The sequence below is a fragment of the Vitis riparia genome, chromosome 7, assembly GCF_004353265.1.
Source record: "Vitis riparia cultivar Riparia Gloire de Montpellier isolate 1030 chromosome 7, EGFV_Vit.rip_1.0, whole genome shotgun sequence".
NCBI classification, from domain to species: domain Eukaryota; kingdom Viridiplantae; phylum Streptophyta; class Magnoliopsida; order Vitales; family Vitaceae; genus Vitis; species Vitis riparia.
Window position 1 is genome coordinate 8189437 of NC_048437.1, and position 13758 is coordinate 8203194.

Sequence of the window (13758 nt, forward strand, 5' to 3'; positions counted from 1 at the left end):
ATCAATAAAAGTGATGTAGTACCTTGAACCTCCTAGGGATGCAACCGGAGAAGGCCCCCACAAATCAGTGTGTACTAGTTCCAATTTTTCAGCCTTCGGTGTCCTGCCAGTTTTCAAGAAGCTCACCTTTTTTTGCTTTCCTAAGATGCAACTTTCACACATGTCAAAATCAATGGACTTCAATTCTGGTAGTTTTCCTTTTGACAGCAACATCTTCATCCCTTTCTCACTCATGTGACCAAGTCTGCGGTGCCATAGGCTTGTATCAGTACTTGCATCAGCAACTGCAATTGTGTCTCTTGGACATGAGGTCATATACAGAGTACCAGTCTTCTTTCCGCGAGCCAATACCCTAGCTCCCTTTGTAACCTTCCAAGTACCACCAACAAATAGTATTGCATGTCCTTCATCATCAAGTTGTCCAACAGAAATCAGATTCCTCCTCAGGTCAGGAATATGTCGAACCTTCTCCAGTAACCAAACAGACCCATTGGGCAAAGATATCCGGACGTCTCCCAGACCCACAACATCCAAGGCTGAACCATCAGCCAAATACACCTTACCAAAATCACCTGCAACATAATTCTGTATGATTTCTCGGTGTGGAGTGGTATGAAACGAAGCTCCTGAATCCAAAACCCAATCATCAAGTGGACTGTCTACTGCAAGAAGTAATGCATCTTGTACCTCTTCTGTTACAGCATTAGCAGAATCATCTTCATTCTTCTTCTTAGGGCTTTTGCATTGCCTTTTAAAGTGACCTGGTTTCCCACAATTCCAGCATTGTACTTGTTGGCCTGATCTAGATTTGCTTCTGTTCCGATTAGAATTTCTGGAATTTGATCTACCCTGATTTGAATTTCTGTTATTACCTCTACCTCTTGTCTCAAGGTTTAGGGCAGAACCAGATCCTGAGGTTTCACCTGCATCTCTTCGGCGAATCTCCTCAGCCAGAATTAAATCTCGTATATCATTGTACTTGAGCTTTTCCTTTCCCGTAGAATTGCTTACTGCCATCCTCATTGCCTCCCAACTGTTTGGCAAAGAAGCCAAGACGATCAGAGCACGAATCTCATCATCAAAATCAATTTCTACAGACGACAATTGATTTGTGATTGTATTAAATTCATTCAGATGTTGTGCTACTGATGCATTCTCTGCCATCTTCAAATTAAACAATTTCTTCATCAGATGCACCTTATTGTTTGCGGACGGCTTTTCATACATACCGGACAAAGCCTTCATCAAATCTGCTGTGGTCTTCTCCTTTACAACATTATGTGCAACAGACCTAGACAGAGTTAACCTAATAACTCCTAGAACCTGTCTGTCAAGAAGCGCCCATTCCTCAGCCTTCATACTCTCAGGTTTTGTCCCCAAAAGAGGTAGATGCAATTTCCTCCCATAGAGATAATCTTCAATCTGCATCCTCCAATACGCAAAGTCTGTGCCATCAAACTTTTCTATTCCAGACGCCTTTCCTGCTTCCTCTGCCATTGCTCCCACTCAAAACCTAACCCTAGGCTCTGATACCAGTTGTAGGGAATTAAACCGAATTCCCAACCCGTGAGAAACAAAAAATTAGAGAAAAAACAAACGCCAAAGAAAAACAATCACACGCACAAGACAGTATTTACGTGGTTCGGCAATTTGCCTACATCCACGGAGTTGCAGGGATATCACTATTATCAGGGAAGAATACAGAGTACAACCTTGACGACTACAATATTTTTCCCTATATATATAACATGGTAACCCACCACACAAAAAACCCTAATTACAAAAGGTGGTTCCACAATGGGCTAAACAGGCCCAACAGGCCTCAATAAATCTCCCATTAAAAAGCCATGCCATATTATTCGGGTTGGGTCGTCAAACCGGATCAAACGAAACTAGGCTCCACAGAGCCCAACACTCTCTCCCTCTTTCCCTCTCGGAAAATGGCTACCATCTCCAACTCTCTCTTCTCTCCTCTCACTTCTCCTTCCCCTCTATCTCCTCGTCGACCCTCTACATTCACCGTTTCTCTCTCTGCCCCTCGCTTTCTTTCTCTTCAATCCAAGTCTCGATCCACCTTCATCGCTTGCGCTTCTCTCGACGCTGGTAAGGGAGACGTTCCCGTCGAAAAGAGTATGCTCTTCTTCCGGCATGTCTGCATTGATTCTTTTGTTTTTCTATCATGTTTTTCCATTCTGTTAGGTTTTGTGTTCAAATTTGTTCTGTTTTTTGTTATGGTTGTTCTGTAGCATATTCAGCATTTCCTACGGTGATGGATATTAATCAAATACGGGAAATTTTACCGCACAGGTGAGTTTCTGTATTCGTGGTTTCATGCATTTGAGTTCCCCTTTGCTTATTTTTTACTGTTCTCTGTTTGGTTGATGTGAAAAGGGAGGAAAGCAGAAGGAAAGAAAAATAAAATCTTGAATTTTTGTGTGTTATATTGATTTATGAAAATGCTAAACCCAGCTTAACTAAGCCGAATAGTTGACTCTAGGCTAAGATGGAAAATTTCAGTCTAATGTCCTATTTTATTTTTTCTTACATTTTCTCGACAACCAAATTCAGCTTAAACCTTACATTTTCTCGACAATCAAACTCAGCTTGAAGTTTCAGTCTTCCTTTTTTCTTTTCTTTTCTTTTCTTTTTCTCTCATTACTTTGCAGTCGTATTGGCAATTTTGTTTTTGGTTGTATCTCAGGTTTCCGTTTCTTTTAGTGGATAGAGTGATTGAATACAACCCAGGGATCTCAGCAGTAGCAATTAAGAATGTGACTATAAACGATAACTTCTTTCCTGGGCACTTCCCTGAGAGGCCAATTATGCCTGGTGTGCTCATGGTTGAGGTAATTTGCTTATTGCCAAACTTCATGTTCTTCATTTGAATTCAATTTACTAGAAAATAACAGAAAATGTTTGAAAAATAAAGAACTCAACATATTTGTGCACGTTGAATAAGCAATGGTTGGGCTCTAAGGACTTGGGTCCCCTTAATTATATATGTTAGTCACAGGATTCTTCCCATTGGGATTTGTCTCAATCTTTCTTTTCTCTTCTTTTTTTTCCCTTTTAAGTCTAATGTTCCCAATTGTTGAAGCTTTTAAGTGAAAGCTTCTTCTTAGGTTGCCACATGAGAATAGAAATCATTATTATTGTCCAGTTCAACTTTGGCTTTGAATTCATTATATCCCAAGGTCTTTTAATAATTTCCTTGATTTTGGACTCTTGGCCACTTTGGAGTAACTTGTTGGTGTTTTGACTATACATTTCATTTTTGCAGGTTTAGGAGAATTTCATATTTTTGTAAATTTTCATTATTAGTGAAGTTTGTTGACTGTCATTAAGTAGACATAGCCTTTTGTTGGGTGAATTTTACAACAGTCAATTAACTCATTGTCTTTTCTTTTTATTTTATAATTGGGTATATTTTATGGGAACACCAGAATGATGATTAACAATAGCTGCATGAGTTATATTTGTATGACATGTTCTAAGTGTTACGAAGATCTTTGGAGGGATTAGCTTCAGCTCTAAAAGTGGGGTACACAGTTTTTGGAAAACATATGATGCAGTCACTTACCAACTTATCTCAAACTAGTGTTATGGTTATTGGTTTATGATTCATGATGGAGCTTTACCGTAGAATTTCTTATAACAGAGAACATGAATAGTATTTAGCATTCTTGAATTGACAAGAAACCCAGACAGTCAGGAATCAACCCATTAACTGAGTTACTATTCTCCATTAGGACGGGCTCCTTGTTGGATGATCCAGATGAAACTAGGAATTAGGTATACATTGTTCTTTGCTTCCTTCTGGAAAATCAAAGTCTTTCCTTCATCAGCTGAGATCCTTGGGAGTTATCTAACCATTAGATTGACATGAATAAGAGGTCGTGCACGGTTTGTATGCAGTTTTATTATTGTGTGTGCTAACTGTGGGCCATGAGGAGTAGTCTTCAAATTTGTTGAGATCTTAACATCTCCCATAGAAGTGTTGAGTCTGATCAGAGGGGGCTATCTCCATCCACTGTCCTCCCACTTGGAGCTTCGAGCTCCCATGGCTGATTACAAGCACAATTACCCTAAATAGCATTACTCATCCTCGGAGAACGAAAAGAATGTGCAGATTATCCAGCTAATCTTGAACTGAGCAGACTACTAGTCCATTATCTTAATTGAGCCTACAAGTGAATCAAGCACTTTTTGGCTACAGATGCTCTGGAAGTTTCATTCCCTCTTCATAATCAAGCTGATCCCTTTTCCCATATCTTGGAAAAAACAAATCCTGTTGTTCCAATGTAACTGAGCCCAAATAATTGGAATTTAAGGTTATATTGTTGGTTTTAGATACGCTAGGTGGGCTTTTTTATAACAGTTGCAAAGAAATTGGCAAAGAATTTATCTCTTCCTTTTGAATGTGGATGATGATCTTATGATCTTTAACTGAGTCCCAAAGATCCCATTTGGCTGCAGATTCTCAGCGTGTTACACACCCCAATCCTAATCAAGCTTGTCCTTTTCCCCTTTCTTGAAGGACAAAAAAAAAAACAAGAAATATTTGAACATTCACTATAATCTTTTTCATTTGCTTAACTTGTTAAGGCAAGACATTGATCTAGATAGAGCTAAAAGGTTAACAAAGATGGACATAGCCTAATAGCTGGGATTCAAAGTTTTTCTGTTCTTAAAATGTTAAGATAAACAAATGGGTGCAAAGGCTCAAAGAATTTATCTTCTCCTTCATTGACTTGTAAAATTTTGGCATTGAAGTTCATTGGTTGTTACCTGATACTTAATTGGGGGAGGAGTGATGGGAGGGAGGACATCAAAGGTGGTATTTTTAAGCTTTTACTTGATTCTTGGCATGTCAACCATACATTAGATATAAACGAACTTTTTTATTTGTTATGAATAAGGAAGTAAGACATTTGATTTAGCATTAGTTATAGAATGCTATAAACATTGCACTTCGTTTCTTTTGCTTCTTATTACTTTTTGTTAGGCAACGGAAATGAAGTGCAACTGACAATAGCATTCTACATGTGGTGCTAAATGAAATGTCTTACTTCCTTGTCTATGACTCCATGCCAAATATAACAGTTCATTTGTGTCCAATGCATAGTTGACATTACACTTATACTCTGATTGGCATATCATAATTCCTGGTACCCTTTTGTGGCACTACTTATTCAGCTTTTAATACATAGGACTTAGGAGTGCTCTTTTTCCTTTTGTTAATGAGTTGATGATTTCCTTCTTTTGATTTTGGGATTTTATTTTCATGTTATTGCCATATGACTTGCATCTCATCAGGAGCTTCAGGCTTTTTTATTGCTGACTTCAAATTTTCATACTTCTTTCATCCTTGTCCTCTTACACTCAGATTATCATAGGTTTTCAGTGCTCTGTATCAGATTGTTAGAGTCCAGCACTCTATATGTTATTCCCTATCAGATCACTCTTTTGTTTTGCCATATTCACCTAGTTATAATGTTGTGTTCACTTATTTTGTCACTCAACTTTCTGATATAGCCATGTCAATTTGCAATTTTTTTCCCTGTTCTCAACATTCTGCTCATACAATATAATTCTCCAAATTATTTTGAAGCTGGGTGTTCGAAAGCAACTGCAAATGATTCCAATTTGGTATCCATTGCTAATTTTGCCATTAAATGGTTATTTGCAATCAACACTCAATAGCATAGCATACCTCATAATATATATAGCCACATATTTCATTCATAATCAGTGCAACAAGATAATTTCTTCCCCCAAGTTCATAATCACTCCAATATATTGCTTTGCGACTCCTTTATTTTGGGACATCCATATCATTATCTCACAATTGGTTTTACCACAAATTTCTGTAAGTTGATGAAGATAACCTGCCTCTTCTTTTTGTTGACCTATAGTTGTTGCTCTTCCCCTTTGCATCGGAATAAATATGTTTTTGGGCACTCTCTTCAAAGTGAAAAGTGTACATTCCCGCATGAATCCCAGCAATCACTTATTCTGATTCTACTTATTGATCATCTGTAATAGAAGTTAATGTTTTTGTAGAATTGTCACTCATCATCCTTATCATGTCCCATAGGATCGTGGGCCAAATAGATAGACATCCCTTTAAAGACCAAATGAACAAAGGCCCACATCAGGGTTGTAAATTGGCCCTAATACCATTTGTAACAACTTGTTCTTTCTTATGTAGATATTATCCGCTCTAGGCTCAATGGGATCTTACGGCTTTAAAACATATTTATATGATTAAGAAAAATTCATACATATGTGATGCTAAGAATTGTTTCCTCTATCCATGTGGGATATCACATGGATATTCTCTCAATATGAAAAGTTCTTAATGTTAGTTGACTATTTGGTTCTCTAGTAAATTGACCAAGAATAATACCTGTAGATTCTCCCAATTCGGCCAGGTTGCTATAAGTATGATTCTCACCATAAAATCATCAACACATCTAAGATATGCTCCTCTTTTAGCTTTGACTAGTTCAATAGATGAGAATGAATAATAGTTTTAGCTTATTCGATACAATATAACTATGAATGCTTGGATGTGTAGTAGAGGTGCATGGTCCTAGTTTTGAATCCTACTGCTGGTTAAATACCTTGATTTACCCGGTGCTGGTTGTTGCGGGCGTGATCTGCAACCCTAGGTTTGGGTCTCCATGGAACATCCTAAGGGCTTGATCATTGAAGATTCCTCAATGATTAAAAAAAATAAGTATGAATAGAGCTCTTTGGGCTGCTATTTTCAGTAGGGAATAGAGGAGAGACACATGATCTATGACTGTGGAGCTTGCACAGGCCTTACCTGACCTGGGGATGAAGGGTGCATCTTCCAGGTGAATCAAGGCCTGCACAGGCTCCACAGTTTACTGCTTTATTGTACTAGTTTGGGCTTCTGTGCACAGGAGTTGACTGTCAGACTTTGGTAAAGAGACTGAATTGCAACCTCCTGCACAGAAGTCTGAGGACACATTAATGGGATAGAAAAGTGTAATCAATAGCAAAGTGCTAATTTTATAAAATCTCTAAAATAAAATGTGGATTTTCATTTTAGTGGGCAGAACCAGCTATCAAATTTTGGTCTCAACTTTTCCCTTACATTTCATAACCATTTGGTTGTGGGACCTTTTTGTTTTTATTTTGTTTGTTAGTAGACAATGCCTCAGATCTCCCTAGGGATAACCAAATCACTGAGTTTTATACCCATTGCAGTGTTTGTTCTCCAAAGTGCATCACCGTATAATATCTGCCTACTTCACAAATAGAAATCTAGAGGCAGTTTTTATAATGTAACATTGTTCTATCATAGTCTTCAATTTGAATTAAAATTCTCCTGCTAATACGTGCAGTCATTTGTCCTCGTTCCAAATGGAAAAACCATCTTTAGACTAGTTTCTTTCATCATGTCCCAATTAATACTTCTAGCTTCAAAAGAGTGCCTTTATTTCTGATTTTTTTCCCATTGCAGCATTGCTAAAATTGTTATTGTTAAATTCTTTTTACAACCCTGTTTCTATCAAGTTTGGATTTGGATACATTACATGTGCCTCTAGTAATTGCTGATGAAAGTGGTTGGTGGGTCCAGGCAATGGCTCAGGTCCGGGGCTTGGTTATGCTTCAACCTGAAGTTGGAGGCTCTCGTGAGAATTTCTTCTTTGCAGGAATCGACAAAGTGAGGTTCCAGAAACCAGTCATTGCAGGAGACACTTTGGTTATGCGAATGACTCTGGTTAAGCATCAAAAACGGTTTGGAATTGCAAAAATGGAAGGGAAGGCATATGTAGGAGGTGAGGTGAGGTGGTATGTGAGGGCGAGTTCTTGATGGCTACAGGGAGCGAATGAAGCCCCTGCTCAGTCGGGTACTTTTCTAACCATGTTCCCCTTTTTCCCCGGCTAAAATTATAAGAACCTCCATGTTGTTTCCTCCTTCATTTTGCTTTTCCTACTTTGATAATGCACCTCTGTAGTCTTCTAAATTTTGGGGTTACTAGGATATGGTTGTCATGTGTGGATTTCTTGCGGAGTAAATGATATGACTAAACTTTCACCACTTGAAGAGCTGCTCTGAAACTCAATCCTGGAGTTTGATTAGATGAGTCACATAGCACCATCTCATGTTAAGTCTGTTGCATGAAGTCCAGGTTTTCCATGAGATAGTGCAATGCAAAGGTGAATAGTGTTTTGATGGACTTGATTCATAAGAACAGCAGAGAGGTAACAGAAAAGCTATGATTGGGGGGTGGTGTGAGTCCCTTTTTGGATTCCCCAATAATGCGTCTGTTGAGTGCTCATGTCTTTAGTGTGCATAGAACCTGAGTGGAGGGAGTGGCAAGAGCCCAATACAGCCTATATGGAGCTATCATAGCCCCTGTCAAATCTTACTTTAGGTTGGTAGGAAACAGCCATCATTAAACCTCAACCCACAGCAAATTCTTTCTCTACAAACCATACATATGTCCAGTTTGTGTGCCTCCCTCCCTGTGTCTCCAATCTTATATCGAAGGATACAAATTGAGGTTTATGATCACTAAATGTCTTCACCGCCTGCTCTTCCACTCATTCACCTTAGGTTATTTCGCCACCCAATTCTAACGCTGACTCCCATCTTCAAAACTCAAATCATTATAGTGTGGAATCTTAGACCCAGAATTCCCAAACTGGATGGGACGCGTAGAATTTTGCTGATCCAGTTGAATAAATCCTTGGAAATCATAATCTCGGCTACTAATTTCCCATTAAATGCATATTGGGATTCTCAGTTATCTTCATTTTTGCACTAATTCCGTGTCCAACTTCTATTTGTGGCCAAAATTTGTGATGCCTGCCTTCTAGAAAAATGAGATTTCCCAGTGGAAGAGCGAGTGATACAAACCATAAAATACAATCCAGTCATTATTTCCCAAATGTCTTAATTAATATTGTGTGAACAATATTTACTAATCATTATCATCCTACACCATTTGTAGCCCTTGCCTTCTGTATGTATTCGACTCGAACTCTCCTCAGTTTCCAGGAAGAGAGTGACAAATGAGTTCTTGCTTGTACGTGAAATGTGTGTGGGCTTTCTATCTCTTTTCATCATGGGTCCCCACTCTTTTGTTTGCACAGGGTGCAGATCCTTATTTGCCAGTTAAAGCTGTGAATCTAGGAAATTGGCTTGTTACAGAGGGATGGATGAAACCTGAACTCTTTGCTGGGATACCCAATCAAGACCTTTTGGTACAGTTTCTTCATTTTCCTAAGACCAGCCATGCATCATTAAACACCTATGGCCACTAATTTTGTTTGATCTCCCCTTTTTGTGTTGATAAATGCGGCACTAACCAAGGAAAAGGGGCTTCTTACTGCTTAATTTTGCATTTCATCAATAACGTATGACTCTTTATTGTGATCCTTGGTAGGATGGAACTCAAGTGCAGTTCATGTCTACGAAGCTGCAGAAGTATCTCGCTGCTGAAAATGGGGGTGGGACAGATGTTGTTGCCAACCGCACCTCGCCCTCTGGCTGGGAGACTTTCAGGGTTGGGTTCTTTTAACCATATATGACCATCTTTCAATTCTTCCTCATTGTTAACAATCCTTGCTTTTCAACTATATGATGCAGTTGTGGAGGATCAATAAGTCAACTTTCTATCTCAGAGTGTTTAACAAACAGTTCTTTGGACTAGAAAATCAAGGCAAAGGAAACAAAGTGGTAGCGGTTTTAAATTCCCCTGGGAACTCAGAAACATTTCAGATAGTAAGGAAGAACGACGATCAAAATCGAGTTCGCATAAAAGCATCAAATGGCCTCTTCCTCCAGGTGTCCCATCCATCCTAAAACTGTATATTTCAGGGCACAAGGCATTTCCTCACTCTTTTGGGCTTTTAAACACCCCATAAAAAACGGTAGTATTGTGTAGAACACTAAAGAACAAGTCCATACATGTGAAAACCTGATAAGCTGAGGGTTAGACTAATAATATAAAGATCTATGATCTGGTCCCAGCATCTGCCTTTTTTACTGTATCCTCGGCTCCATTCAGGGATGAAAAAGGGACTAATCTAGCTGATTGTAGCAATACAAACATGGGAGCACAGTTTTTAACCAACCATTTCTGGGACCTACTTAATATAAATATCATCCTTAGTCCATTTAGGATAAGAAAAATGGAGGGTTATTGCATTTACCATCTTCCCCTTGCCTGAACAAGAATTTGGATTGTCTTCCTCAGCTACATGCCTCTGGCGCATGCATGTTCCATGTACAATCGTATAGTGACTGGTGATATCAATAATGGAGGTACATGTTCTTACAGGTGTCTCTGAGTGAAAAAAAATTTAATTCATGATCAATTCACACTAAAAGTCAAAGTTTAATCGAAATTAGTTGCTAGCCAATCAACCTTAGGCTTGGTTTCAATCTCCCAGTTCACATTAGGTCTCAGTTCTAAACTAGGATCCACCTCCTCTCCTATCTCCAGGGCTATAGTAATAGCTAGCTAATTTGCAGGTATTCAACAATAGCAAGTTAGTTTCAGTTGTCAATTGAATTATTTACCAGTTCTAGGAATAAATGCTTGTGGATCTCATGATTATTGGGCTTTTATTCAATAATCAGGCAAAACCGGGGCTGGTGACTGCAGACTATGGAGGCTCAGGTTGGGATGACAATAATCCATCCGTCTTCCAAATGAAGATAGTCCAGACCTTACAAGGAGAATACCAAATCACTAATGGCTATGGTCCAGACAGAGCCCCTCAAGTCATGCAGGTAAGGGTTCAAATATGATTTCTCCAACAAGCCTAGCAAGAACATTTAACTGATGAATACTTTTTATCACAATCATCAGTAAAGCATTTGATCATAATAAAAGCATAAACCTCTTAATATCAGGATCACTGGAATGCATACATCACTAATGAGGATTTCAGATTCTTGTCATCAAATGGTCTGAATGCGGTTAGGATTCCAGTTGGGTGGTGGATAGCGAGCGACCCAACACCACCAAAGCCTTTTGTGGGGGGCTCCTTAAAGGCCTTGGACAATGCTTTCACATGGGCACAGTAAGTGAAAGAAAAACAGCCATACAACTCCATCTCCAACCATCCTCTTAGCCACCATTCAATATGTTCATAATATTTCTGGGTAATCACTAATTTTGCAGGAACAACGGCATGAAGATTATAGTTGATCTGCATGCAGTTCAAGGTTCACAAAATGGCAACGATCATAGTGGGACCAGAGATGGGTTTCAGGAATGGGGAGACTCCAACATTCAAGATACTGTTGCAGTCATAGACTTCCTAGCAGCAAGGTTTCAGAAGCTAAAATAAAGTTTTATCTTAACATTTTTTTTTATTTTTTATTTTTTTGGCCATTGCCTTAAATGCTTCAGACTTGATTTTTGGGCAGATACGCCAACAACCCGAGTCTAGCAGCCATTGAGTTGATGAATGAGCCTCTGGCTCCAGGAGTTACACTCAATGATCTTAAGAAGTATTACAAAGCTGGTTACGATGCCGTGAGGAAGTACACATCAAATGCTTATGTGATCCTATCGAACCGACTGGGGCCTGCTGACTCCAAGGAGCTCCTGGACTTCGCCAGGGGCCTTAATAGTGTAGTGATCGATGTGCATTACTACAGCCTCTTCTCAGATATGTTTAACAACATGAACGTACAACAGAATATTGATTTCATCTATAACCAGAGAGCTTCAGACCTCAGTGCTGTTACCACTTCCAATGGCCCTCTCAGTTTTGTAGGTAAGTATGAATCACATATTTATTGCTTATAACACAATCATGGATTTAGAATTATTTGCCATACAGATCTATATGATGGTGGTGAATTTTGTAGGGGAATGGACCGCAGAATGGGCAAAAAGTGGATCATCAAAGGAAGACTACCAGAGATTTGCAAAAGCTCAAATAGATGTGTACAGGCGTGCCACTTTTGGATGGGCGTATTGGGCTTACAGATGTGCTCAGAACCACTGGAGCCTCAAGTGGATGATTGAGAACGGCCATATAAACCTCGGAAGTTCCTAATATGAATATTAGCTAGCTACTATCCTTGCATCTCCTTCCACTCTAAGTAATGGTTTCTCAGGGGAAATGTATTTCTTCAGCTGGTTATAATAAGTGAAGAAGATGCAAATCTTTAAAGATATAAGTTCATTTTATACTTACGTTCTTTTACCATTTTAGAATTTGGGGTGGACTATGTTGAAGCTTGTAATGGTTTGATTGCCAACCGATGCTCAACCCTTTAAACTGGCGGTTGAACCACCAAGCCGGATGAACCATCCAATTCCTAAAAAACCTGTCAAGCCTTGCACCTAAGTGACTTGAACCACAGGCTACATGTTACACGAGGTAGGGGATGGCTCACTAAGCCACTCGATCACTTTGATATTTCTTGTAGTACAATTAATTAAATAATAACATAAACTTTGATATTTTTTTTTTCCATTTCCACCATATAAAACCATTAAATAAATATAATAATATAAATTGTTCATGTTATATTTATTATATAATGATAAGTATAAAAATAACATAAATTATTTAATATAATAATTTTTAAAATTTTAAAATAAAGAGATATATGATAAAATTAAATATTATAATTTTTCTATCATTTAAAATATATCTTGATACTTAATTTGTATATATGTTTTATCTAATAAAATTTTAAACATTAATAAATTTATATTTATCTTCATCCTTTAATTTGAGATATCAAAATTTTTTAAATAAGCAATATTATTAAAAAAAAAATTGTACAAGACTTCTAATAAGTTTTGTACGATTTCTAAACAACTTGAAGTTGACATTAAGATGATTATTGATATTTTATTTATTTATTTATTTATTACCAAACTATGTGTGGACCCCGCATTTCGGCTCATGCGTTTCCCACTCGATGGCGAGTTCGATTTTTTATTTTGAAAAATTATGATTTTTATTGATTAAGAAAAATTGACTTGGAGTCGCCACTTATTTTTGTTTTATTTTTAAAGGGTAAACAAAATAAGAAAGAAAAACCCTAAGTGTGACTCCTTATTTTGGAAAAGGCGGTCTGCGAGAAACCGGATTGGGTTCGAGGGTCAGGTTACTTATCGGGAAGGTACGGTACAGACCGTAGCACCCCTTTAAGTCCCTAAAGTCGGGTCTCTACTAATAAAATGAAGCAAACATGGCAATTGATGAGGGAATCAATGAATACTCAAAGTGATCATGCACATGTGAGAATCGGGACACTCAATAAGGAATCGACCGAAGTGAGAACGGGGCATACCTTGGCATCAATCGATCAATGCGCTATCAAGAAAGAGGGTTAATACACAATTAAAAGAATAATCTCATGCATGTCATAGAGCAGAATCAATTAATCATGTGTGATAATCAAATCAATCAATCAATCAATCATAAAATCACTTATGTAGGGTCCCCACCAAAGCCCATATCGATCTTGCATGAATTAATCTCACAAATTCCATTATTTTGGAATTATGAAAATTGTCTCCGTGCTTATTAAAAATTAAGAGAAACATAAAGTTATTTGAAAACCAGAGTGGAATTAAAAACGTTCGAAAGAAAAACTAGATTTTTGAAATTTATTTGAAAATTGGAGTCTCGAGAATTATTTGAAAATTGGAATTTAGGAATTAACTTTAGGAATTGGAATTTAGAAATTAAATTTAAAAGAAATTGGAATGTTGAAAATTATTTGAGAGTTTGGAA

General features: G+C 37.9%; 2 protein-coding genes across 2 annotated transcripts; both read left to right on the top strand.

Annotated features, from left to right (window-relative positions):
- Nucleotides 1-1924: 1924 nt before the first annotated feature.
- On the top strand, nucleotides 1925-8083 carry LOC117917562 (3-hydroxyacyl-[acyl-carrier-protein] dehydratase FabZ-like). Its single transcript, XM_034833877.1, has 4 exons — nucleotides 1925-2130; nucleotides 2247-2307; nucleotides 2702-2846; nucleotides 7613-8083. Exons 1-4 carry the CDS (start codon nucleotides 1941-1943, stop codon nucleotides 7847-7849), a joined length of 633 nt encoding a protein of 210 aa, XP_034689768.1. The 5' UTR covers nucleotides 1925-1940; the 3' UTR covers nucleotides 7850-8083.
- Nucleotides 8084-9034: 951 nt separating this feature from the next.
- Nucleotides 9035-12210, top strand: LOC117917560 (probable glucan 1,3-beta-glucosidase A). Its single transcript, XM_034833876.1, has 8 exons — nucleotides 9035-9246; nucleotides 9429-9548; nucleotides 9632-9829; nucleotides 10628-10780; nucleotides 10904-11073; nucleotides 11175-11324; nucleotides 11423-11775; nucleotides 11870-12210. Exons 1-8 carry the CDS (start codon nucleotides 9055-9057, stop codon nucleotides 12058-12060), a joined length of 1527 nt encoding a protein of 508 aa, XP_034689767.1. The 5' UTR covers nucleotides 9035-9054; the 3' UTR covers nucleotides 12061-12210.
- The last annotated feature ends 1548 nt before the right edge of the window (nucleotides 12211-13758 follow it).

Coding starts and splice junctions, on each gene's coding strand:
- LOC117917560 (XM_034833876.1), top strand. CDS start 9,055: ATGAGTTCTTGCTTGTACGTGAAATGTGTGTGGGCTTTCTATCTCTTT. Junction 9,549..9,631: donor CTGGCTGGGAGACTTTCAGG/GTTGGGTTCTTT, acceptor TATATGATGCAG/TTGTGGAGGATCAATAAGTC. Junction 11,325..11,422: donor ATAGACTTCCTAGCAGCAAG/GTTTCAGAAGCT, acceptor ATTTTTGGGCAG/ATACGCCAACAACCCGAGTC.
- LOC117917562 (XM_034833877.1), top strand. CDS start 1,941: ATGGCTACCATCTCCAACTCTCTCTTCTCTCCTCTCACTTCTCCTTCC. Junction 2,131..2,246: donor AGACGTTCCCGTCGAAAAGA/GTATGCTCTTCT, acceptor GTTGTTCTGTAG/CATATTCAGCATTTCCTACG. Junction 2,308..2,701: donor CGGGAAATTTTACCGCACAG/GTGAGTTTCTGT, acceptor GTTGTATCTCAG/GTTTCCGTTTCTTTTAGTGG.